General features: G+C 47.8%; 1 protein-coding gene across 1 annotated transcript; it reads left to right on the top strand.

Annotated features, from left to right (window-relative positions):
• LOC310770980 (phthioceranic/hydroxyphthioceranic acid synthase-like) lies at positions 1–24,462 on the top strand (the record flags this gene model as incomplete). The annotated part of the gene is made up of 7 exons (XM_083631871.1): positions 1–58; positions 362–515; positions 2,814–2,974; positions 3,158–3,364; positions 5,266–5,447; positions 18,852–24,357; positions 24,458–24,462. 7 exons carry the CDS (start codon positions 1–3, stop codon positions 24,460–24,462), a joined length of 6,273 nt encoding a protein of 2,090 aa, XP_083487997.1.
• Positions 24,463–26,534: the final 2,072 nt, after the last annotated feature.

Below are 26,534 nucleotides of genomic sequence, written 5' to 3'. Positions count from 1 at the left end.
ATGGAAGAAGCTGAAGATGGTATTGCTGTGGTGGGCATAGGATGCAATTTTCCAGGCGGTAAGCCATTTGAGTTTTGAATCTTTTCAACCTTTTTAGATTTTCTTTACATTTTAGTGAATAAGTAGCATTTACAGATCTCTCTCTCTCTCTCTCACACACACACACACACACACACACACACACACACACACACACACACACACACACACACACAAGCACCCACACACAGTATACAACAATAAAATGTATGATTTATAGATAGATAGATAGAGAGATAGATAGATAGATATAGAAATGTTATATAGGCCGTTAAATCAACGTTCATAGCTGTTGAAGTATACTGTATATCTTTTCAAACAGGAGAAGGGCTTGAGAATTTCTGGAAGGTTCTTGTGAACGGGACGAACTGTTCTGTGCCCATTCCCAAGGAGAGGTTCGACTTAGCCAGCTGGTATGACCCTGATGACAACAAAGCAGGGAAATCTCGCACAGCTAAGGCGGCTCTCATTGAAGGGTAAGACCTTTAAACCTGCATCTCTTTTTAAATTAAATCAACAACAAATGTTTCATTTGACATATGACTAATTCATGACTAGCATACCCACATCGCTATTAATATGTGAACAAATTATGAAATATGCATATTATGACAGATAATGATGTGCCACCTTAACACATTCACTGCCAACAACGTGTAAACACGTTTTCAGAATCCAGCTGTTGACTGCCAACAACGTGTTAACACGTTTTCAGAATCGATTTTTTTTTTTTGACGGTGGATCGTTGATCTGGCCCTTTTGCATCTTCTATTATACTGTTAGAGCCGCCGGGCGTGTGCAATCCATTCCGCCGACCCACTGAGTGGCGACGGTGCTCAGACTATTGAGTGTTGTTTGGCCAGAAACGCACGCATTCCAGCTGAGCTCAACCGAGGACCCAGAAGCGAACGAGCCTCATTCTCAGGAGCGTCATGCAAACCAAAATTCTGAGGGGGCGACATTCGGCAGCGACCAAAGGTCCCCGGCTAAAAAATGTCAGTGGCGACCGAAAGTCTGAATAGATCTGCAATGATTCAATCAGTCTGCCCAGATAAAGTGTGCTGAATCCACTCATGATTCAATCAGTCCATTTAGCTATATCTAAAATGTTGGCCATTTGAAGCCAGATTTAGAGGAAGATCTCATTTTAAATTATCATTTTTTTATTAGAGTTTAGAGGGATTAGAGTGTTGTGATATCATTATTCGGTTTTAACCATCAATATTTTGCTCCTTTTCTCATTAGGGTAAATACTGTATATGTATTTAGAGATAAACATTCGGCAGTGACAAAAGGTCCCCAGCAGAAAAGTTTTGGTGGCGACCTAAGGTCTGAATAGATCTGCAATGATTCAATCAGTCTGCCCAGATAAAGTGTGCTGAATCCACTCATGATTGATTGATTTATCTATCAATCGTCCATTTAGCTATTTCTAAAATGTTGGCCATTTGAAGCCAGATTTATAATATCTCATTTTAAATTATCATTGGGATTAGAGTGTTGTGATATCATGATTAAATTTTAACCATCAATATTTTGCTCCTTTTCTCATTACGGTAAATACTGTATATTTATTTAGAGATTTCGGTGATTGTGCTTTTATGGTTATTAGCTTAGTCACTTCGACACTAGCTTCTACACTGCTGCCACTTTTCTTGAAATAGCTCAATCTGGCTTCACCCAAAATGTTATTCACATAAAAAGACTATATCCACAATGCAAATTATTTTAAAGAACTGCATCTTGACCTGGAGACATCAAATGGATTTACCTGTGATAGTGGTGGTAGTGGTAAAAACAGCTCACTGCCATAACAGCTCTGGCTAACATTACAATGCTAACTTAAGCTGCATGGTAGTACAAATATAGCCAACTAACTTGCTATGCACCTATAATAACTAATAGCATGAATTTTACTTCCCCCTTCTTTTCTCTTTTTCAAAAAATCTGAGGGGGCAACTGCCCCCTCAGTTTCAATAGGCATGACGCTTCTGCTCATTCTCATACTGTAGGCGAAAACCTTTCACACGGGCGCACGGCGGTGGGGGGTTCCAAAGGTGGACTGGGTGGAAAGCACACTTTGAAGCGCGCAGCATAAAGCCTAGAGTCACACAAGGCTTCGTCAAAGCTCTCAACCGAAAATCCAAGAACGGATTAAGCCACATCCACGCTCGCCGACGAGGGGCCGCCAGAGAGGGAGGCTGCTGCTCACTGCTCAGACAGGCAGGAGAGACTGGCTTGTGACTGACAAACGCTGCTGAAATCCACCAGACACGCCCACGGAGGGAGGAGTTGTAAGGAGAGGGGGTGCGGGTGCTGCTATGGAGGAAATTACTGTTCAGAACTATATTGTTTATGTCTGATGTCTCACTGATGCCAAAAATAAATGGTTAAAGTGACTGTTTGATATTGAATTTCACAAAACTGCGATTATCTCAGCTTTTTGTCTCAGACGCTGAAACCATGCTGTACTCAACGGCTAATATCTACATAACTACTAACTCTACAAACTAACTCTTTTAGACAGAGAAAGCACACATTCTATTAGTACTTTTGTGAACTTTGTGTTCACAAAGTCCAAGCAGAAAATTATCCTTGGCTCTTGTAAAATGAGCCAGAATCCTCAAAAAAACCCTCTGGCAAAAGCTACCTACAGTAAAAAAAAAAAGGCTGGCAGTGAATGTGTTAACAGCAGCACATCAATCCAAATGATATGAATCTGTTAAGCCATCTCATTTTAGGCTAACCACTAAGTGATATGTGAATTTTCCCAGGTTCAATGATTTCGACCACAAGTACTTTGGCATCAGTGATAGTGAAGTAGAACAAATGGACCCTCAACAAAAACAACTCATTCAGTGTGCATACAGAGCTTTAGAAAATGCTGGAATGCCTATGGAGAAGGCCAATGGGACAAGTACAGGAGTGTTTGTCGGTAAGACAGTAAAACTGTGTTCTATATTATTGTGTCCAATTTGGTGTGATATTACTAATGCTGCTTTTTGAGTTTTTGAGTATTTTCCCTGATAGAAGTTTTTACTATGCAAAATGTCTAGACAGCATTAATGAAGTAGCCACTACAAAATGTGTACATTTTCTACATGTGTTTCTGTTACAGGTCTAATGAACAGAGATTATGAGCAATCTGCTGCACATGTGCACCCATCTGTTATCAACCACTGGACTGGCACAGGACTAGCTATGAGTATAGCGGCGAACCGAGTCTCCTACATCTTCAACTTCACTGGACCCTCACTGTCTGTAGACTGCGCCTGCTCATCATCCCTTGTGTGCCTTCATCTTGCCTGTCAGGCCATTAAACAGGGTCAGTACAGTATGTCACGCAAACAATTGTTAAAGGAACACTCTGCCCATTTTCAACCAGCTTTGTATCATTAGAACATCAGTAGTATATCAGAAAACTGTAAACGATTTTGAAGTCTGTCATTTAATTTGACAGTTATTGAGTGTTAAAGTGTGGACCAGTGACATCACTAGTCCACACTAACTCATATTAATAACTCATTAACTCAAATCAACTCTCAATAACTGTCAAACTATTCATCATTCATCTAGTTTGACAGTTATTGAGAGTTGATTTGAGTTAATGAGTTATTAATTTAACACATTCACTGCCAGCCGTTTTTCAATACTGTAGTTAGCTTCTGCCAGAGGGTTTTTTTGAGGATTCTGGCTCATTTTACAAGAGCCGAGGATTCTTTTCTGCTTGGACTTTGTGAACACAAAGTTCACAAAAGTACTAATAGAATGTGTGCTTTCTCTGTCTAAAAGAGTTAGTTTGTAGAGTTAGTAGTTATGTAGATATTAGCCGTTGAGTACAGCATGGTTTCAGAGATTTTCAGAGAGTTTTGAGATAAATGGATTTTTAGAACCACCTCACGTGCCTGTGATTATGGGTGCCCTTGGGCAAGTCTGTATACTGTATTGTGTTTGTGTGTGTGTGTGTGTGTGTGTGTGTGTGTGTGTGTGTGTGTGTGTGTGTCTCCAAACTCCTCCCTCCGTAGGTGTGTCTCTGGTGGCTTTGCAGTGTTTTGTCACAGGCGAGTTTCTGTTGCCTCACAGATCCCAAAAAAAGAGAGGGGAATCGCAGGAGCGGGGAAGAGGAGAGGAGAGGCGAGGGGGGGGGGGTTAGACACGGGAGAGAAATTCCTTCGCGATCCCCTTCTTCCAATCTTGAGGCGTACTCCGCTCTCGGTGTGCTGCTGCTGCTGCTGCTGCTCGTCTGTGCTGCTGCTGCTGGCGGCGCGGCCGCTCTCGGGCGAGTCTGGATTACTGTAAAACGGGCTCGTTCGTTTCTTGGGGTGTCGGTTGAGAGCTTTGATGAAGCTTTTGCGATTCTGGTCTTATTTATGCTCAAAGGTACTCGAGTGTGTGTGTGTGCGCGCGCGCGCGTGTGTGTGTGTGTGTGTGTGTGTGTGTGTGTGTGAAATCGAAAGCGTTTTCGCCAAGCCATTTCCTTGAGAATGGCTTCCTCCCGCTGCTGTTTTTGCTCGGCTTTCTCTCTGTCTGGAGAGCACTGTCGCCACTTAGTTGGTCGGTAAAATAGATTATACACATTCAATACCTCCAATATTTTTATAGGAGACGTGGGGGGCATTGATCCACGTAGCACCGTCAAATTTTTTTTTTTTTTTTTTTTGACGTCTCAACTCGTCATTGGCAGTGAACCGTTGGATTTTTTTTGACGAGTCAACTCGCCATTGGCAGTGAACGTGTTAAGTTAGTGTGGATCAGTGACATCACTGGTCCACACTAACTCATATTAATAACTCATTAACTCAAATCAACTCTCAATAACTGTCAAACTATTCATCATTCATCTAGTTTGACAGTTATTGAGAGTTGATTTGAGTTAATGAGTTATTAATTTGAGTTTGTGTGGACCAGTGATGACCAGTAAAGTCCACACTTTAACACTCAATAACTGTCAAATTAAATGACAGACTTCAAAACAGTTTTACAGTTTTCTGATATACTACTGATGTTCTAATGATACAAAGCTGGTTGAAAATGGGCGGAGTGTGCCTTTAAGCAACTCTGCTCAAGAAGTTGCCTGAACAATCAGAAAGAAACATCTGGTCAGGAAATGTATATTTCTGATGCTGTGGCTCTCACTTTTTTTTTTTACATTGCCCAATCGTATCACCACCATAGCATAAAATATTACTGCCTGAGATTTTAACAAAATAAGTTTTGTCTTATCAGGAGACTGTGAGATGGCTCTGTGTGGAGGTGTCAGCTGCATCATAGAGCCAAGAGTGTTTGTCGCTCTCAGCAAGGCAAAGATGATCTCACCTGAAGGAACCAGCAAGCCTTTCTCCAGCAGAGCGGATGGCTATGGCAGAGGAGAGGGATGTGGAGTAGTTCTGCTGAAGCCGCTGAAAAAGGTCAGAACAAGCAGAAGTTAATGAAAGGACACAAACTGTCTTTACATTAAAGTTGGGCAACAATAGGGATTTTCAAATGTTGCTTGAGATCAAATTTCAGAAGCAAGTACCTTTTTACTTTAAATTGTATTAGATATTAGATCAAAGCGTAGCCAAAAGCTCTATGGTGCTATAGCTCTAATACTCTACAGGCTGTACTTTACTGCTGTGATTTTGAGATGATTTCTGACCACATCACAAGCACATCATTTACTACTAATGCTTAGGTACTATGGCTTTCATTCAAGATGGAAGAATAGGACAAAGCAGGAAGGATACCTTAGCCGATAGCAACCAATTCCATTTTTGATAAAGCACTATTAATTCTATATGGGAATTATCAGTGTGGTGTCATCAGATTATTTTGCTGAAATTACCTAACCTATTGTATTTCAATCATGAGAGACCAGAGGGTAGAGTTTTAACAAGCAAGCTTTATTCAAGTATGGCAGAGCGATAAGATCTATGGCATGGGACGGTATGGCAACTAATTCTGATGGCATGGCAGCATGGCGACTAGTTCTTTGGCGTAATGACTCCGCGCTAAGATGCCTCTCTTCTTGCGGTGAGAGAGGGCATCTGCTCGGACTAGAATAGAGAATCCCCCAAAAGAAAGAAAACCCAAACTGCCGGAATGCGGAAAATGCCAAAATGGGCGGAATGCGACGCTTGTCGCCGACCGGTTGGCTTGGCGGCCGCGACTTACGAAGCCCCCCGGGCGTGGCCGCAGCGCTGCAGCAGGCACTGGGTGGTCGACCAATCCGGCGAGCTTAGGCGCGCTGACTTAGGAAAACGTTAGGGTTGTGCTACAACCCGGGTTTTACGAGTGAGAACGAGAGCTCTCACTAGTGCCTAAAACGCTGCAACGCAGCCCTATGGAAGACTGTAATTTTGCTCCAAAATTACTTATCATTAAAACCTGACCACCCACCCGTAGGTGGCGTGGTACCCCCTGGGGCTGACACGGATCCACGTGACTACGTCACGTCCTGTCAGCCCAGGGATAATCACTCTAATTTCTTCCAGCCGCTGAGATCCGACGCACCCCGTGACGCATCGACACAGCAAGGATGGGTAGTGAGAGCTCTCGTTCTCACTCGTAAAACCCGGGTTGTAGCACAACCCTAACGTTTTACTTCGTTTCGAACTCAAGCTCTCACTAGTGCCTCAATTCAACCGACCTTGCTGCCGGGAGCACCCAAAGGGCGACCCGAAAGGCACCGGTGAACCACGGCCATATGGCAACGTTTATGCCTAACTGAATGACATATTAGAGTGGCAACGATACTACTTTCTTGCCACCGACAGCACCGCGTGCGCGAACTGCGAACCGGACACGTCGAGACTGTAGTACCTGACAAAAGTGTGATGAGAGGACCATGAGGCCGCGGCACACATGTCCTCCACTGACACACCACGCAACAACGCAGAGGATGTCGCAACACCTCGCGTAGAATGCGCCTTGATACCCTCCGAGGGAACCTTGCCCACGGCAGAGTATGCCAACGCGATCGCCTCCACTATCCAGTGTGATAAGCGATCCTTGGAAAGTGGTCCGCCCTGGGCCCTTTGCCCAAAGCAAACCAACAGCTGATCTGTAATGCGTAATGAACACGTCCTGGCCACATAGGCCGAGAGCGCCCTTACGGGGCACAGCATGTGCAAACGTCTCTCCTCACCCGAACTGAACGGCGGGGGACAGAATGCCGATAAGTCTATAACCATAGACCTATAGCTGGCATTAATATTCTTGGGCTGGTACGCCGGGTTAGGTCGCAACGTAACTCTCTTTCCTGACGACAAGGCCGGCAGCAGCGCGGTCTTTAACACGTTCACTGCCAATGACGAGTTGAGTCGTCAAAAAAAATCCAACGGTTGACTGCCAATGACGAGTTGAGTCGTCAAAAAAAAAAAAAAAAGAAATTTGACGGTGGGACGTGGATCAATGCCCCCCACGTCTCCTATAAAAATATTGGAGCCACCGAACGTGTACAACCCATTCCACCGACCCACTAAGTGGCGACAGTGCTCTCCAGACTAGAGGAAGGCAAGCAAAAAGCAGTGTGAGGAAGCCATTCTCATGAAAATGGATTGGCGAAAACGCTTTCGCTTTCACGCTGGGAGCTGGCGGTGGGGTTTTGCAAATTTGCATAATAGATTACGGGTGGAACACACTTTGAAACACGCAGCATAAATAAGACCAGAATCGCAAAAGCTTCATCAAAGCTCTCAACAGAAACCCCAAGAAACGAGCGAGCCCATCCAGACTTGCCCAGCGGCCGCCAGCAGACAGGAGCAGCAGCAAAGCAGTGAGCCTGGTGACGCGAGGTTACAGCAGCAGCAGAAACGAGCTTGTGACACGCCCGCTGCAGCCAAGAAGAACACACACGGAGGGAGGAGTTTGAAGGAGAGGGGTGTTTCCTGCTGTTATGGAGGAAATTACTGTTCAAAACTATTGTTTAGATGTCTGACGTCTTACTGATGCCAAAAATGAATGGTTAAAGTGACTGTTCTATCGAATTTCACAAAAAGCTATTTATCTCAGCTTAAATTTTCAGACGCTGAAACCATGCTGTATTCAAGTGCTAATGCCTACATAACTACTAACTCTACAAACTAACTCTTTTAGACAGAGAAAGCACACATTCTATTAGTTCTTTTGAGATATTTTGTGTTCACAAAATCTTAGCAGAAAAGAATCCTCGGGTCTTGAAAGATGAGCCAGAATCCTCAAAAAACCCCTCTGGCAGAAGCTACCTACAGTAAAAAAAAAAAACGGCTGGCAGTGAATGTGTTAAAGACAGAACCCTTAAATCGGCGGAGTCCAAGGGCTCAAACGGATGACCCGTTAGCCCGTCCAGCACCGTAACCAGGTCCGATTTGGGAAAAAACGCACCGCGACGGCGGGCGCAGTTTACGCGCCCCCTTCATGAAGCGCAAGACCAAAGGGTACGCCCCCACGGGGCTCCCTTCAATTCCCATATGGCAAGCAGAAATCGCGGCTACGTACACCTTAAGCGACTGCAGGGACTGACCCGCGTCAAGCAGGCTCTGAAGGAAACAGAGAACTGGTCGCACACTGCAGTTCACTGGATCCACGCCCTCACTTGCTGCATAGTGCATCCCACATTATCAGGCAAGCCCTGGGCTAGCAACTGGTCCGGTTCAGGAGCCAGACCGCTAGCTTCCACCTGCCTGGGGAGGGGTGGAACACCTCCCCCTCCGCCTGGGATAGGAGATCGGCCCGTACCGGCAATGCCCAGGGCGGATCTTGCGCCAGGGAGACCAGGTCCGCAAACCATGTCTGCCTGGGCCAAAACAGACTAAAACGAGCCGTTGGCGCTGTTCCCTCACCCTGTCCAACACCTGACGGATCAAGGGGGTCGGGGGAAACGCATAGAGCCCCTCCCTCAGCCACGCGTTCGCTTTTAGCCCGTCATGACCTAACGGGGGCTGTCCTCCAGGATCGAGAACCACAGTGATCGACGCAGGCGCGACCAACCTGGCCCAAACCTGTTCCATCACCCGAGGGTGGAGGCACCACTCCGTATAACGGGGATTGCCTCGAGACAGCAGGCTGGTCGTAACTCCGCCGTCCTGGCAGATAGACCGCTGACTCTGAAAGGAGACGGGGATACACCAACAGGTGAATCCCCGCTATGGTTCAGCGCCCCCGACCGCACACCGCCCTGTTTGTTCAGGTGGGCGATCGCTGCCCTATTGTCCGAGCGAATCAGCACATGGTGCCCATGTGTGAGCCGCTGGAAGTGTTACCTCCGCAGGCCGGGGGGACTGCGGAGGCAACGTTCTCTTTCGAGTCTGGCCGCACGCGGACTTGTCCGGCAGTGCGGTCCCCAAGAGAGCTCCCAACCAACAATGGGCCCACGGCGCCATTGATGGTGGGCTTGTCCTGAAGCAGAGCCCGGCGAATCGCCTTCAGCTCTAGCACATTTATGCGGCGAAGCTCCTGAGCCTCCCACCGGCCGTTCGCCGAAAAATGCCCGCAAATCGCACCCCCTCCCCAGAGGGAGGCATCTGTGCGAATCACCATCCTGAGCGGGACAGGGCCCCACCGAGTACCTCTCGAGAGGTAACGGGGGTCCGCCCATATAGCCAGCGCCTGCCAGGCCTGACCTGTCAGAGGAACCCTGCGATGACGGTCCCCGGCCGAGTCCAGGCGAAGCCTGAGAACCATATTTGGACCACGAGAGCATGTGTAGCCTCCCTAGCGGGAGCACATGCAGTGCTGAGGCCATCAGGCCCAACATCACTGTGCACTGATGCACTGACACCGAGGGCACAGACCTAACGTCCTTGGCTTGCTGTCCGAACCGTGCGAGCCTGTCGCTCTGGCGAAAGGCTCGCAGGAAGTATAGCTCGAGCCCCAGGAAGGTCGCCGCCTGCGCTGGGACGAGGCAACTCTTCTGCCAGTTCACCAAAAACCCTAAGGTTTGCCGGTGATCGGTCACCACCTTGGTATGTTCCGCGGCACGGACCCTCGAGTCGGCCGCTAAGAGAACGTCGTCGAGATATAGGAAAACGCGGATCCCCCTCGCGCGGAGGGGAGCCAAGGCTGCCTCCACGCACACCGTGAGGGTTCGCGGGCTCAAAGACATGCCGAATGGCAAGACACAGAACTCGTAAGCCTTCCCCAGGAAGGAGAACCTCAGGTATTTCCTGTGTCTCCTGACCATGTGGACATGGAAGAACGCACCTTCCAGATCCCCGGAAGTAAGAAATCCCCCTGTCTCAACTCGTTGAACAGGTGGGGAAGAGAGCATTCGGAACGGGACTTCCTCAGCGTCTTGTTGAGACGCCGAAGGTCCAATTTTGGACGCATGGAGCCGTCCTTCTTGGGCACGATAAAGTACCTGTGGTAGAAAACTCAAGCGCACATCTGCCTTGGGAACCGAGCGAATCGCCCCTTTTGGCGAGGAACGAATAACCTCCTTGTGGAGTATGTCCATGGCCTCCTCCTCCACGGCCAGATCGGGGGTCCCGTCGAACGTGGGTGGGCAAACTGTAGCGCGTATCCCCTCTGGAGGGTGCGCCGTAATGGGGACGGGGAACATAGATGCTCCCAGGCATCGAGCCTGTTGGACAAGATGGTCTCTTGTGGCCAAAGGAGCGGAACCCGCCATGAGCATATTGCTGGGCACCGGGACCTTTTGATCCGGTGCCCTGATGGGAGGGCGGGACGTGAGAGGCTACGCCCCCCCCGCCGCATGGACAGTTCCGTAGAAGCTGTGCATGCTGGGGGAGAACTTATTACGCAAGCTCCGCCTACTGACGCGCTGTTGTATCGAAGTAACCCCCCCCCCCCCTCCCTGCCGTGCGCCTTTCGCAGGCTGGGGGGACTGCGGAGGTAACGTTCTTTCTCGAGACCGGCCGCACGTGGACTTGTCCGACAGTGCGCCCCCCAGGCGAGCTCCCGACCAGCAATGAGCCGTCGGTGCCATTGATGGTGGGCTGTCCTAGGAGCCTCTAGCCGAGGCCAGGCCGTAGCCATGGACCAAGGCGAGCCTTGATGATGGGTATGAGACCCTGGGCGAGCTCCCGACCGAACTCGGGCCTTGGGCACTGAGGACGGTGGGTCTAAAGCTACAAGCCGCAGGCTGGAACTAAGCCCAGCCTTGGTGAGCCAACCGGTGGGCTTGACCTGGGCGCTGCCAACCGAGGCCAGGCCGTGGCCATGGACCAAGGTGCGCTGTGCCCCCTGCCAGGCTCCCTGCACTTGCAGGGGGTGCCCCAACAAGGGAGTGCGACCCATGAGAGCTCCCAACCACCCCGGGCCTTGGGCACCAAGGGCGGTGGGCTTGTCCTTAGAGCTACAAGCCAAAGGCTGGCACTGAGCCCAGACCTTGGCGAGCTGTAAGCCCTGCTGGACGCGAAGTGCCAGCAAGGAGCGGTACGTCTATTGTAGCGGAGGTAGCTCGCGCCCAATGTACTTAGCACACAGATACTAACTGCACGGGTGCACGCCAGCTATCTGCAAAATACTATCGTTCTGTGCTAAACAGTACTAAATATTGCTATATGCACGTATGCAAGGCAAGCTAGCTTTCAAACTCCTTTGAGAGCGGACCTTGGTCCGCTCTCAAGAGCTTAGCTGCGGACAAGACCGAGGGTTCAATGCGCCTGTGCAGCGTGCTCGTGCCCCAGGCAAAACACGCACTTAACGTGCCGATTCATACTCGGCCAAAGTAGTTTTACACACGGCCCATCCCCTCCCTGACTTTCCCTGCTCAGTAGCAAGAGGAAGCAGGAAGCTAATCACTAATAGCAGGCTCCCGCAGGGCGCACCCTATTAGCGGGAGTACTGCTTAAGCAAGCTAGCAGGCTAACAAGAAGCACAGGCTAGACAGTAAGCAACCCGGAGGCTAGCGAACGTGCGTGTGCAATGGTAACGTAAGCGGAAATAGCCCATCCCGAAGGGGAGGCACCAATACCCACAACCTGTTAACCCGAGAGAACAGGCGTGGAAGCCACTAGCTAACCTAGCATAAGCACTGAGAGACAAGCGTGCGCTAACACAAGCCTGCGCACAAGCCGGTGCAGCGAGTCTCTACCCTGGGTAACACGGGGAAGCAAGCGTGACCGCAAGCAGAGGCCAGCGGCCCGCGAAGCTAGTCAATCTCAGAAGAAACTCCTCAGAGGGAGTTACAATCTAGTAGATGCTATTTGCACGAGGCAAGCAACACTTAGCAGACAAGCAAGCTGGTTAAGATGGCGTAAGTACTGAGAGAAGCGGCCCACACAACGTGCGGGGCGAGCTCACCTAGCTAGCGTAATCGCCCAGCTAATATCTCAGAGTGCCCCCTTCGGGGCCGACGCCAGTGAAAGCTACACTACATTTATGTAGGTCCCAGCAACGCCTGTGCGGCGTGCTCCTGCCCTTAGGCATGCACACATTAAATTAATTGTGCCGGTCGTAACCGGCCAGCATAGCCTCAATACAGCACCTAGCTGTTCCCCCCCTCTCTCTGCTAACAGGAATAACGGGGTTACCGTGCAAGCTAAGCCTGCAACGGTAAGATAGCTGGAGTGCTACACAACGCTAGATACTGGCTGCACGGGAGCAAGCTAGCTATCTAGCTAACTGAAGAGCATGGCTTCTAGCTACTACTCTCGCTTAATGCGCGCCCTACACAGAGGTAGCTGGCGTAAAGTACTTAGCACACAGACACTAACTGCACATGTGCACGTTAGCTATCTGCCACAAAACCGGGTGCGTTACCCTGTCTGGGGACGCAGCCAGATAGCTGGAGTCCTACAAGGTAGTCCAAGCTAGCTGCACTGAGCAAACTAGCTAACTATCTAACGCGCGCGCTCTAAAGCCGGCGCCTAAAGTACCTAGCACACGAAAGCTACCCGCACGGGTGCCAAGGTAGCTATCTGTAAAACTGGGCTCATAGCCTCTTTGTTCCTGTGCTACGTGGTACAAGCTATTTGCACGTATGCAAAGCTTAACAGTTTTGAGCGCGGACCTAAATCGTCCCTCAAACGAAAACGCTGCCCCAGCCAGGGGAGCGAAGCAAAGCTACACAGCGGCAGCAATAACCACTACACGGCGGTAGCAGCAGAACTACACGGCGGTAGCAATAAACAGTTAACTAAGGAAGATACTCTTAGCTTTAGATGACTTGTTCCGACGCCGCAGGGTGAAGGGTACAGGGTCGGGTCCCCGAAGCCTGCTTTATCCCGTACACGCAAACCTCTTGAGGTGGGCAAATCAGCCGGAACGAGCCTAGTATCTAAAGCTATGTAAGAGAGCTAACTCAAAGTTAACCGCGGAGCTTTTAGAAACACGTCTTCTTCAGCGGGTGGAAGAAACGGAAAGTGATTATCCCTGGGCTGACAGGACGTGACGTAGTCACGTGGATCCGTGTCAGCCCCAGGGGGTACCACGCCACCTACGGGTGGGTGGTCAGGTTTTAATGATAAGTAATTTTGGAGCAAAATGACAGTCTTCCATAGGGCTGCGTTGCAGCGTTTTAGGCACTAGTGAGAGCTTGAGTTCGAAACGAAGTAAAACCGCCGACCGGGGCGCAGCTGCGCCCGGTCGCGGTTTTACTTGGTTTACTTGGTTCACAGCGGCTTACGAAATCACCGACCGGGCGTGGCCACAGCGCTACAGCGGGCGCTGGGTGATTGACCAATCCGGCATAATTCGGCGCGCTGATTTAGTGTTAAGAAAGAAAACCCCCCTTTTAGCCAAAACCCCCCTAGCATTGAGAACGACAACCCCGGCTTTCAGCCCTTTGCATAAAACTGCCAACCGGTCTGCTTGCCTCAGCGATACAGTGGGCGCTGGGCGGAAGGCGACGCTTGTCGCTGACCGGTTGGCTCGGCAGCACAGCGACTTACGAAAACCACCGACCGGGCGTGGCCACATCCAGTGACCAATCCGGCATAATTCGGCGCGCTGACTCAGCATTGAGATTTGAGAAACCCCGCAGCGGCTTATGAAAATCACCGTCCGGGCGTGGTCGCAGCGATACAGCGGGCGCTGGGTGACCGACCAATCCGGCATAATTCGGCACGCTGAATTGCCATTTAAGCCAGACAACCCCCCTTTTTGCTTTAAGAAAGAAAACCCCACCTTTGCCTAAACCCAAACCCCCCCCAAAACTTTGACTACGGGCTGTTCAACACCCGAACACTTTGAGTAGTCTACCATACTTACAGGCTGTTCAACACCAAACACTTACAGGCTGTTCAACACCTAGAACACTTCGAGTAGTCTACTGGGGTCTGAATTAGTGATTTGCAATCACCAGGCATAATTACCCCCCCCCCACTTTGACTACGGGCTGTTCAACACCCGAACACTTTGAGTAGTCTACCGTACTTACAGGCTGTTCAACACCAAACACTTACAGGCTGTTCAACACCTAGAACACTTGGAGTAGTCTACTGGGGTCTGAATTAGTGATTTGCAATCACCCGGCATAATTACCCCCCCCCCCCCCCAAAAAAAAAACGCCAACACTTTGACTACAGGCTGTTCAACACCGAACACTTTGAGTAGTCTACTGTACTTACAGGCTGTTCAACACGAACACTTTGAGTAGTCTACTGTACTTACAGGCCGTTCAACACCTTAAACACTTCGAGTAGTCTGCTGGGATCTGGATTAGTGATTTGCAATCATTGACTACAGGCTGTTCAACACCGAACACTTTGAGTAGTCTACTGTACTTACAGGCTGTTCAACACCTTAAACACATTGAGTAGTCTGCTGGGATCTGAATTAGTGATTTGCAATCGTTGACTACAGGCTGGTCAACACCGAACACTTTGAGTAGTCTACTGTACTTACAGGCTGGGATCTGAATTAGTGATTTGCAATCACCACGGCATTTGTGAGTCGTTACTACCGTAGGCACTAATTTGCCGGAGCGCTGCTGGCGCTATGGATTCGGGGAGGCCACCACCAATGAAATGCGAAGTAGCGAGCTACTGCGAGGAAACAAGAGAATGAATGCCATGTGCTTACCATTTGACGCCTAGGGGAGGAGGGATCTTTGGGCAGACAGTATGGCGGCCTGCTCCGGTCGGATGTAGGCCGCGTAGGCTGACGAGGACCAGCGGCCCCGGAGAGCTGCAGGGCAGGTTGGTGCATGGAGAGTTGCAGGGCAGGTTGGTGCATGGAGAGCTGCAGGGCAGGTTGGTGCATGACGAGCTGCAGGGCAGGTTGGTGCATGGAGAGTAGGTGCATGGAGAGTTGCAGGGCAGGTTGGTGCATGGAGAGCTGCAGGGCAGGTTGGTGCATGGAGAGTAGGTGCATGGAGAGCTGCAGGGCAGGTTGGTGCATGGAGAGCTGCAGGGCAGGTAGGTGCATGGAGAGCTGCAGGGCAGGTTGGTGCATGGAGAGCTGCAGGGCAGGTTGGTGCATGGAGAGCTGCAGGGCAGGTTGGTGCATGACGAGCTGCAGGGCAGGTAGGTGCATGGAGAGCTGCAGGGCAGGTTGGTGCATGGAGAGCTGCAGGGCAGGTAGGTGCATGGAGAGTTGCAGGGCAGGTAGGTGCATGGAGAGCTGCAGGGCAGGTTGGTGCATGGAGAGTTGCAGGGCAGGTTGGTGCATGGAGAGCTGCAGGGCAGGTTGGTGCATGACGAGCTGCAGGGCAGGTTGGTGCATGGAGAGTAGGTGCATGGAGAGCTGCAGGGCAGGTTGGTGCATGGAGAGCTGCAGGGCAGGTAGGTGCATGGAGAGCTGCAGGGCAGGTAGGTGCATGGAGAGCTGCAGGGCAGGTTGGTGCATGGAGAGTAGGTGCATGGAGAGCTGCAGGGCAGGTTGGTGCATGGAGAGCTGCAGGGCAGGTAGGTGCATGGAGAGCTGCAGGGCAGGGGAGAGCTGCAGGGCCGGTTGGTGCATGGAGAGCTGGAGATGGGTCGGCTGCTGGATGGAGGCTGCAGAATGCCATTTGCCTAGGTGAGGAGGGATCTTTGGGCAGGCAATATCGCGGCCTGCTCCGGACGGATGTAGTTGCAGGGAGGCGGAGGACGCCCCTCGCGCGGCGGTCGATGTGGCCGCGCCGATCCCGAAGGAGTGGCTGGAATAGTGCTCCGCTGGGAGGTCACACATCTGGAGAATCCGCTTGGGGAGAAGAGTGAACCAGGCTTTTGTCATGTGATGGTGGGGCGAGATGAGGAACAGAGGGGCTGATGGGCCAGTCTGGGGTCGAATTTCCGTGGAGCGGGCCATGGAAGCAAAGGGGCAAAAGGGAGAGACTGTGATGATCGGGATGAAACTTTAGATCGGACCGGGTCGCGTTCCGGGAGGGGTCGAATGACGCCGGGCATGTGAACTCGCCAGCGCGGAGGAACCCATAAAAGGCTAACGAGAACCGCATTCTAAGAGAGAATTTTGCAGGGGAGAGAAAAGGCCGTCTCTCGAGCGCGCTGTTGGGGCTTTGAACAGCAATGGATAGGAGGTCAGCAATGACCTACATGTTTAAGGTCAGCAAGCCAGACCATGACTATGATGATGACAACGATGATGTTTTGAGCTTATGGGTCTGGAGTGGCCGCATTGATCAGATGATGAGCGTTGATGAGCTGAAATGAACAATATGATACATGGACTGAATTGCTAGCAGGAGAGACAGACAAGATTCGCCCAATGAAGCGCGCCCCCTAGGCTACTGTGACCTCACTTGGTTTGCCATTTAAAGAGGAGTATGTTTAATGAGCAGCACTGCTTCTGTTTATTTGACTGAATGGCTGGAGCATCATCTCGGAGAAAGGGAAACGATTTTTTTTCTTTTCTTTTAAGTTTAAAACGGAATCTGGCTGTCATTAGGCAATGATTAACTGGATGCTATTGCTAACTGATACCTTGAACATCCATTTGCAATGATTCTGGCTGGATATTAACTATTGTAAATTTGTCACATGAATGCAATTTGAGCACAATGTGTAAATACATTTAATATTAATTGTTTAGGCCTAATTATTTGTAAAGTCGCAACACATTAGAGATGAGTGTAGTTCTTCATAGATTTAGCCTCTTCATTTGCTCTCGAATGCACCAGGTTAACGGATTTTACTTTAAAAAGTGCCAGATCTTGGATGCGAAGAGACATTTAAGGTAGCTCCGCCGTCTTTCTTTCGCTATAGGCGAGGATATAACAACCGGAACACGCAGATTGTCAAGAGTTCATTCATTCACTATGATAAATGCATCGCTACTTGTGCCCAGCTTGTTTCCTTTGCGCGCGACGTGCGCTGTGGATGGTTAGATGATTGTTTTTGAATTACACGCCACATGATTTAAAATTAAGATTTGATTGCTAAAATATATGACACTATGTTATGTATTTAAGAGATGATTACGACTGATTTTATTTTACCGATTTAATACTGAAATGCTGATACTTTCCTCGCGGGTCCTTTCACGACCACGGGTGCCTGGTCCTCCATCGGGCCTTCGCAGTGACGCGGCCAGAAAGAGAGGAGGGTGTGCTCGGTGTGCTGTGGTCGTCGACCCCGTCATTGGTAGAGCAGGTAGTTCTTGAGAGAGGCGGGCAGGGGCAGTCCGTGGATTTCGCTCAGGCGGTCCCTTCCTAGAGCCGCCCGCACTGAACGCCTGCACGGGTCCATCAGAGGGAGGGGCTCCGGATCGAGTCCATTTATGTACCGGATTCGTATTTTGCCGTGTCACATGCTGATAGAGCGAACGGGGGTGAGTGGTACCTCGAACACGAATGGCTTAATAGCAGGATCGGAAGGAATGAGGCAGCTTGAGAATGGCGAAACGCAGCTTTCAGAGAATGGGATGCGATCAGCTCGGGTACAGCGAGCAGAAGATCAGGGAAAGAGAATGATGACCCACAGAGCATGGCTATAAATACTGCTACGTCATAGCCTCGGCACTGACGACATTATCGGTGTCATATAGGCAAGTGCGTCACGCGGACGTCACGCTGGGATTACACTTGTGCTCGTCACACTAGGATTACATGAGGTGAGGTGAGGTCACTAGGATTGCGCGTGGTGCGAGGCAGCGTGTCTGGTCTTCATCTTGAAACTAGGTCGAGACCACCATTATTAGTGGCAGTAAATCAGCTCACCTTTACATGTACCGGACAAGCAAACAGCTCACCCTCTACTGTATGTTGTAGAATGGAATTAATCATGAACTCTCTAATTGAGAATCCATTGATCATGCACACTGATTTTTTCTTGAACTTTATTCTCTGTAACTTTAACTCACTGTCATGTTAATTCACCTAGCAGTTTGTACTAAAGTTGCATTTCTACAACACTTGCTAGCTTGTACCCATGTTTACTATAGCTATACTACATTATGCAGTGGCATTTTGCTCCTTCTAAACATGAAGAATTGTCCTTGTATTCATAACAGTTCATTTTCCATATGAGTATTGGTAACTACTACATGATTCTGTCTCAATTAATTTGTTGTTCAAAATCATTCCGTAATGGGGTTTAAGAGTTCCTATTCAATTTATTAATCTCAATATTTAAATGTGACTGTGTACACAATATGCCATCATAACACAGTATTATAATTTATAGAACTAGGAATCGAGCGCACGTGGAGACTCTGGAGATGATGCGCCATGGCTGCAGTTATGGAAATCACTCGCTCCACGGGCTCCCAAAATCATGACTGACAGACAGACAGACACCGCTCGAGTGACATCACTGATGACATCACAATTGCTCGAGTGACATCACTGATGACATCACAATTGCTCAAGTGACATCACTGATGAGATCACAATTGCTCAAGTAACATCACTGATGCATCACAATCGTGACTGACACCGCCAAAGACACAGCCGCCAACACTTAGCCAATTTTAACTAAGAGATAATATAACTTCTGTATGTCAAACAGGCTATGCAGGACCATGACCATGTATGGGGCATCATTAGCAAAACAGCAGTCAACCAAGATGGACGTTCCGTCACTCCAATCACCAAGCCCTCCATGGTTCAACAAGAGGAGCTGCTGCGCAGAATCTACTCAGAGTCTGACCTTGCCAATGTCCAGTACATAGAGGCCCACGGCACTGGAACCCCAATTGGAGACCGAACGGAGGCAGGGAGCATCTCAAACGTCATTGCTAAAGCCAAACCTCCAGGATCAGAGACACTCAGGATCGGCTCTGTGAAGAGCAACATTGGACACACAGAATCTGCAGCTGGAGTGGCAGGACTCATTAAGGTACTGTTAATGATGAAGCATGAAACTATTGTTCCCTCAGTTTTCTACTCTGAAGACAGTGCCAGTGTAGATGCCAAAGCCCTAAATATAAAAGTTCCTACTGAAGCAGAAAAGTGGCGAGCCTCTGGTGAAAGAATAGCTGGAGTGAACAACTTTGGCTTTGGGGGAACAAATGCACATGCTATTGTCAAGCAACACAAACAGTCATACCTTCTGCAAGACAATAATGGGAAACAAAGGAAGTATTTTGTCATGTCAGCAAATTCTCCAAAATCTCTCACTTTGATGATGGAAGACACCATTAAACAGCTAGATACAGAAGCCATGGTTGATCTGGTTTCTCTGGTGTACACATCAGCTTGCAGGAGGAGCCATCTCAAACACAAATACAGAAAGGCCATGATTATTTCATCTGCAGTTGATCTTAAAGATCAGTTAAAATCTGCCCTAAGCAAAAACATTGCCCCCTCTTACTCAGATCCAAGGTTAGTGTTTGTTTTCTGTGGAAATGGTGTCACTTACCATGGCATGTGTAAACAGCTACTAAAAAAAGAGACTGTGTTCAGAGATAAGATCAAAGAGATTGGAGAACTTTTCCAAAGGTTGTGTGAACTGAGCATCTTGGACAGACTTGAGAGTGAGATTGAGAGTAGTGACTTCACAAAAGCAGATGTTGTCCAGCCCCTCTTGTTTGCCATTCAGGTTGGCATTGCCACCCTTCTCAAGCATTGGGGTGTCAAGCCTGATGCGATACTTGGACACTCTGTTGGAGAGGTTGCAGCTGCTCACTGTTCTGGCCTGTTGTCTCTTGAGGATGCAGTAAAAGTCATCTATATCCGCAGTATTCTCCAGAGCAAGGTCACAGGAGGGAAGATGCTCGTGATCAGCAACATGGCTGTATCGGAGGTTGTTAATCTTCTCCCTCATTACTCTGATAGGGTTTGCATTGCTGCTTTCAACAGCCCCCAGTCCTGCACCCTTTCAGGTGATGCAGATGCAATAAAAAGCCTCCATGATGAGCTAAGCACCTCAGACAAGAGTGAGAATCTTTTCCTCCGTGTATTAGATGTCCCTGCTGCTTATCATAGCCACATGATGGACCCAATTCTGTCTGAAATAGAAGAGAGCATTGGCTCCTTACGGGTGAATGAACTAGAGACAGAGTTGTTCTCTACGGTGACAGGCAAGGAGGCAGAGCAGCCTGATTATTGCACAGGAAGATACTGGGCCAGAAATGTTCGTGAGCCAGTCTCTTTTGAGCAGGCAGTGAGATCAGCAATTAAAGGGAAGAAGAATGTAGTCTTTGTGGAGATCGGCCCAAGAAGGGCCCTCCAAAGGAACATCATGGAATCTCTGGGAAATAACACCCTGGTTCTTGCCTCGGTGCAGCCAGACAAAGATGATGAAACGGCAATGAGCGTTGTGTCGAAGCTGTTCGAACTAGGGGTTCAGGTAGATTGGAACCACTTCTACAGAGGATATGAGACAATGCCATTGCCTTTCCCGAGATACCAGTTTGATTGCTCTCAGAGAGATGTTATCATTGGAGCAGCAAGGAAAAGCACAGCCGATAATCATCCTGTGCTCTGTCAGATTGGCAATGAAAGCAATGTTTTCAGCTGTGATCTGTTGTCTGACTCTTCATCCTACCTAAGAGAGCATACACACAATGGTATACCCATCCTCCCTGGAGCCTTCTATGCCGAGTTGGGTTTAGCCACATTCATGGCCAGCGCCAAACCAAAGGTGCCCCTTAATTCACTCCAGCTCAGTGTCAATTTTCAGAGTCCATTTGTCTTAACCCAGAATGCACCAGAAATGAAAGTGCAACTACAGCAAGCGGGGAATGAAACTAGTTTCACAGTATTCTCCTTATCTGCAGTCTATGCATCAGGCACAGTAGTGTCCAAGCGAGTGAGGTTAATTGAGGAGCAAAGTCTTTTGTTAAGCTCCATCTACAAAAGATGCACATCTGTTGTGAGCTCTGAAGACCTCTATGGATATCTTTCTCAAGGTGGATTTCAGTATGGGGAAGTTTTCCAAAATAAGGGGGATGTGCACTATGGGGAAGAACTGATGGAGGCTTTTTCAGTAGTCAAAGTTCCAGAAGAATTACGGCCTCAATTGCATGACTACTGCATCCATCCTGTTGTGCTTGATCTCTTCATGCAGCTTCTCTCAATTCCAACAGAAAATACATTTGCTGGCAGACAAGGGTTTCCTACTAAAATAGGAAGCTTGACAGTGTTTGAACCCTTGCAAGATGAGATGATTATCTATCTGCGAGCAATTCATGTGGGTCCTGATCACTTTGAGGTATGTGGCTGCTTCACAGATAAAGAAGGCAGAGTGTTGGTTGAAGTTAAGCATGTGGTAATCAAGTACATTGGTAGTCGTTCTCACGTAGTTGAGGAATACTTCTACAATAATGACTTCAATGTTGTCTCTGAAGATACCACATCCACTCCTTCACCTCCTCCTAAGGCCTTGGTCTTCTGTGACTGTTTAGGGATATCTAAAGTCATGCAACCACACCTGGACTCAAGATCTACATACATTTCCTTGACACATGCAAAAGATATCTTGAGCGATGGATTCCCTGCTCTCTTGGCAAATCTCAATATCACAGATATCGAGAAAAACTTTGATGAGGTCTTGTTTGTGTGGGGTAAAGAAGACCTGAGTTTACTGGCAGCTGATATTGTCCTGCAGAAATTGGTGGAGTGCTGTGAGATTTTCCGGCAGATAGTCCTTGAACTGAAGATAACGCGATTTCCGAACTCCATCAGAGCAATAACCTACCGTTCGTCTGAAATCACAGTAGACCACATAAGTCCAGGTTTTGCCCTCTCTGGCATGACAAGATCATTTGCTGCAGAGATACCAGATCTTTCATTTCAGCTGATTGACATAAATTCTGTCTCTGCTAAGGACATTGCAGCTCTGGCTCAGGTCTTAAGACTATATCCTTGCAGTAAGTACCCAGAATTGGTGGTGAAAGATGGGTTGGTTTTGAATCCTTCTATTGTCCGAACCCCTGTTGAAATCACTGACATTTCAGAGGGCAGTGTCTGCTCTACATTGTCTGAGCCCTACATCCTCCTGACAGCTGATGCACATGCAATGACTCAAGTGTGTGCCACTCATTTGAATGATGAACACCAGGCACTCAGTGAGAAATCAGTTGAAATTCAGCTCAGTAAGATATGTGTTCATTCATCTGATTATTTCCCTGTCAGTGCTTCACATTTGAAATTTGGCCAGACACTCTACTGGAACAAATACTCATCTCAGAATCACAAGCTACTTGCTCTTGATTTCAGTGGCACTATTACAGCAGCTGGAAAGAATGTTATAAAATTGAAAGTTGGAGACCACGTTGTTTCGTGTTACCCTGTTGTTGCAGCCAACAAGGTCACAGTTCCAGAGGATGTGTGCTACAGTATCAAACGGTTCCAATTCCTTCAAAAAACACCCTGTGTTTCATACTTTGTGCTGGCATGGGAGATCCTGTATCGAGCCTTGCCCAGAGCCAAACAACATCTAGGAATCATATCCTTGGTTCCTGACTCTGCTCTGATGAAAGTCTTGGCCCTCACATCTCACAAATCAGGATGGCATGTCATTACTGACACGCAGTGCAATGGCTCGTTTGTAGATGTTAATCAAATGGATGCATTTGTTATCTTGCCTCCATTTGATGAATCTCTGATTGGTAAAATTTGCAGCTTTCCTGATGTTCGAAATGTTGTCATCATCTGTGAATTTCAGTCTCAGTGTTTGCTTGCTCAAGATGCTTTCCAAAGTGTGAAGGAAAGTGTTCACATACAGACCATTCACATGTCAACCATCTTCCAGAAGGGGTCCCTGAGTGCACGGAGGCCACACATTCATCACTGGCTCAAGTCCTTGAACTTGGACAGGAAATTTGCCCTTGAGAGCTTTACCTTTCAGAGTGTGACATCAGAAAGCATCAACGCCCTTCCTTCAGGGAAATCAGAATCATACTTCAACTCAAAGAAACTGCCTGTTTTGGCACTGGAAAAAGATGTCAACCCCGGTAAAGATGTCCAAGTTAAACTATCTGACATTCCATTGCTGCCAACAAAAAATGTGCTTTTCCAAACGAGAGCTGTGTACATTGTGGCAGGTGGTCTCTCTGGGCTGGGCTTTGAAACAGTCAAGTTCATTTCTCAAAAAGGGGGAGGAAACATTGTCATATTCTCTAGGAGCAGACCCACACCGGACATGCAACAAGAGATACACAATGTGGAGAAACGGTATGGCTCATGCATCACTTGCATGGAGTGTGATGTATCTGTCTCTGAGAATGTGCACAAGGCTATCCGTGTCATTGGCCAGAAATTCCCTGCTTGTCCGATCAGAGGAGTGTTTCACAGTGCAGTTGTCTTGCATGACGGGCTGATTGAGACCCTTGATAAATCTCTCTATGAGAAAGTTCTCAGACCCAAAGTAAACGGTGTTCTGAATCTGCACCACGCAACACAGCAATGTCACTTAGATTACTTTGTGTGTTACTCCTCCATCTCTGCTTTTCTGGGAAATGCATCACAAACAAACTATGCAGCAGCCAATTCATTCCTTGATGCATTCTGTCAGTATAGACGCAGACTTGGGCTCCCTGGTCAGTCTATCAACTGGGGAGCTCTGAATGTTGGTCTCCTCTTGAACAAGGAGCATTTGCAAAAGTTTCTGGAGGCAAAGGGGATGATGGTGTTGGATGTGGCTGAGATTTACAACAGTCTGGAGCAATGCCTTGTGCTCAACAGACCCCAACAGGCTGTTTGCAGGTTTCACTTCAAAAACCTCAGGTACAACATCCTCTCTCAAAATGCTGCTTTGACCATGCGCCTGTCTGCATTGGTAGAGGAGACTTTCCAAAAATCCAAAGACATTTATTCAGAATTTAAAAAAGCACACTCTGTCCCTCCAAAAGAGTATGTCAAATCACTACTCAGTGAGAGCATAGGTACTGACAAAAGTGAGCTGAATGATGAATCGCCTCTTTCATCCTTAGGCATCGACTCAATGCAGGCTATGACTCTGCAGAATATCATCTTTCAAGAGAGAGGTGTGAATGTGCCTTTGGTTAAACTGTTGGACCCCAATGCCATGATATCAACAGTGGTAGCAATCCTAAGTGAAGGAGCAGAAGGTGAAAATTGTACTGATAACCAAGAATTGCTTCTGATTAAAGACATTGTTGCTGCTTCAACAAGATTGTAAAACTGTCAAATTATGTTATGCATTGCCAGTTTAATCCTCAGTCTAGCATAGCATTATCATATGATAATAGCATTATCATAATATGATAATGCTAGACTAATTGCTTCCCCCCAGATAATTCAATCACAGTTTTGTAAATGTTTGTTTTGTTTTATTTTCAACATTGTATTTTTAAAGTGTGTTTTACATTGGTTATTGTTTTGGTTTGTTTTTGATGTTGTATTTTTAAAGTGCAGTTTACATCGTTTTAACCATAAGCCATGTTATTTTGCCCAATCTTGTATAGACATATCCAATCTTGAATGGATGTTTTGTATTAGAAAATACTTTTACTCATTAACTTGATGAACATGATGAAAATGCTCAACATTACAAATATTTAAACCATAACTGATGTTTATAAATGATTTCATAATAGGCATACCCTAATCTGATGTTTATAAATTATTTAATGGGCAATAATTTATGTAAACATATTACATTATTTTGATGTCATAAATTTGAATCTTAAATCTCATTATGTATTTAATTTTATTTATTTATTTCACATTTATTTCACCAGGCAAGTGATTAAATTCAAATTCTTATTTACAATAGCTAAGCGGCCTGTATGTAGTATATCAGATGGAAGTCAAAATAATAAAAACACCAGTGTCAACACTTTTTTATTTTATGCTTCTTTTCTTCTTCTTTTTCCCACATGCAACGTGGGGGAGGCGAGGTGTTTTGTGGCGAGTCAGTCATTCATAGATGGAAAAGAAAAATGAATGATGAATAATCCACACCCCCCTCCCGTCACTCGAATCACTCGAATCACTCTACCACAAAAGAACAGTAAAAAGGGCAAGAAAAATAATTTCGGACCCCATTCACCCAGCACACCATGTCTTTCAGTTGTTGCCCTCCGGGAGGCGCTACATGTCTGCCCACCAAAACAACCCACTTTCAAAACAGTTTCTTCCCCACTGCCATACGAACACTGAACTCTGACAATCCCCCTACCTCTGCTGTTATGACTAGAGCCTGACCGATACTGGATTTTTGAGGCCGATACCGATATTAGGGAGTAAAAAAATTCCGATATCGGCAGATTTTTTTTTTCTTTTCTTTTTCATCCAATTTTTATCCCCCATTAGTGCTAATTTTTTATTTATTTATCCTGGTTGCTGCTCCACTCTCTGCCGATCTGGGGAGAGACGAAAACTGGCTCCATGCTTCCTCTGAGACATGGGCAGTTAGCCAGCCGCTTCTTTTCACCTGACAGGGGAAGCTTCACCGGTAGGACATAGCACGTGGGAGGTTCACGCTATTCCAACCAGTTCCCCTCCCTCCGAATAGGCACCCTTAACGACCAGAGGAGGCACCACATCAGCAACCAGGATATTGCATGTTTTGGTGAAGGGGTTCCTATATGAAGGAAACCCCCAGGAGGCACGGTGAGAACATGCAAACTCCACACAGAGGGGCCCTCTTGGCGACCCCACCTGGGCGGTGGGCGCTCGAGGACATGCGGACGGGCACGCATTCCTTCAGCATTCACAGCGTCCCAGGTGGGAATCAAACCCAGGACCTTCGAGCTGTGAGGCGACAGCGCTTGCCACTGCACCACCGTGCCCCCCGTAAATGTATTGAAAACAAATTCCACCAGCCTGGATGTGTGGTCATTAAAGTATCTAACCAAAGCATCAACTGTGATGTCATCGGTGATGTAACTCGGACAAAATGTGATGTCATCGGTGATGTCACTCGAGCCACTGTGATGTCATCGGCGATGTCACTCAAGCTACTGTGATGTCATCGGCGATGTCACTCAAGCCACTGTGATGTCATAGATAACAGGATTCAACAGGTATAAGTAAAGGTCCTTACACATCAAGAGCGATGCGACTATACAGCACGAAATTGCGATGCGAATTTTGACCCACCTGTCAATCACAGCCACAGATGTGTACATGTCGGAAGCAAGTTTCTGAAAAATCGACCGTGGTTCGAAAAAATAAATAACTTTGCCGTTGGTATGCACGGTTGCATTGACTGATATAGGTTTGGAAAATATTATTGACGTGCGAATTAATCGCACGGGAAAAAAAGCTCCCAATGTGTAAG

This window comes from Poromitra crassiceps (assembly GCF_964638095.1).
Source record: "Poromitra crassiceps genome assembly, chromosome: 2".
Lineage (NCBI taxonomy): Eukaryota > Metazoa > Chordata > Actinopteri > Beryciformes > Melamphaidae > Poromitra > Poromitra crassiceps.
The sequence above is the reverse complement of the archived record's forward strand: the minus strand, read 5'-3'. Positions and strand labels throughout refer to the sequence as shown.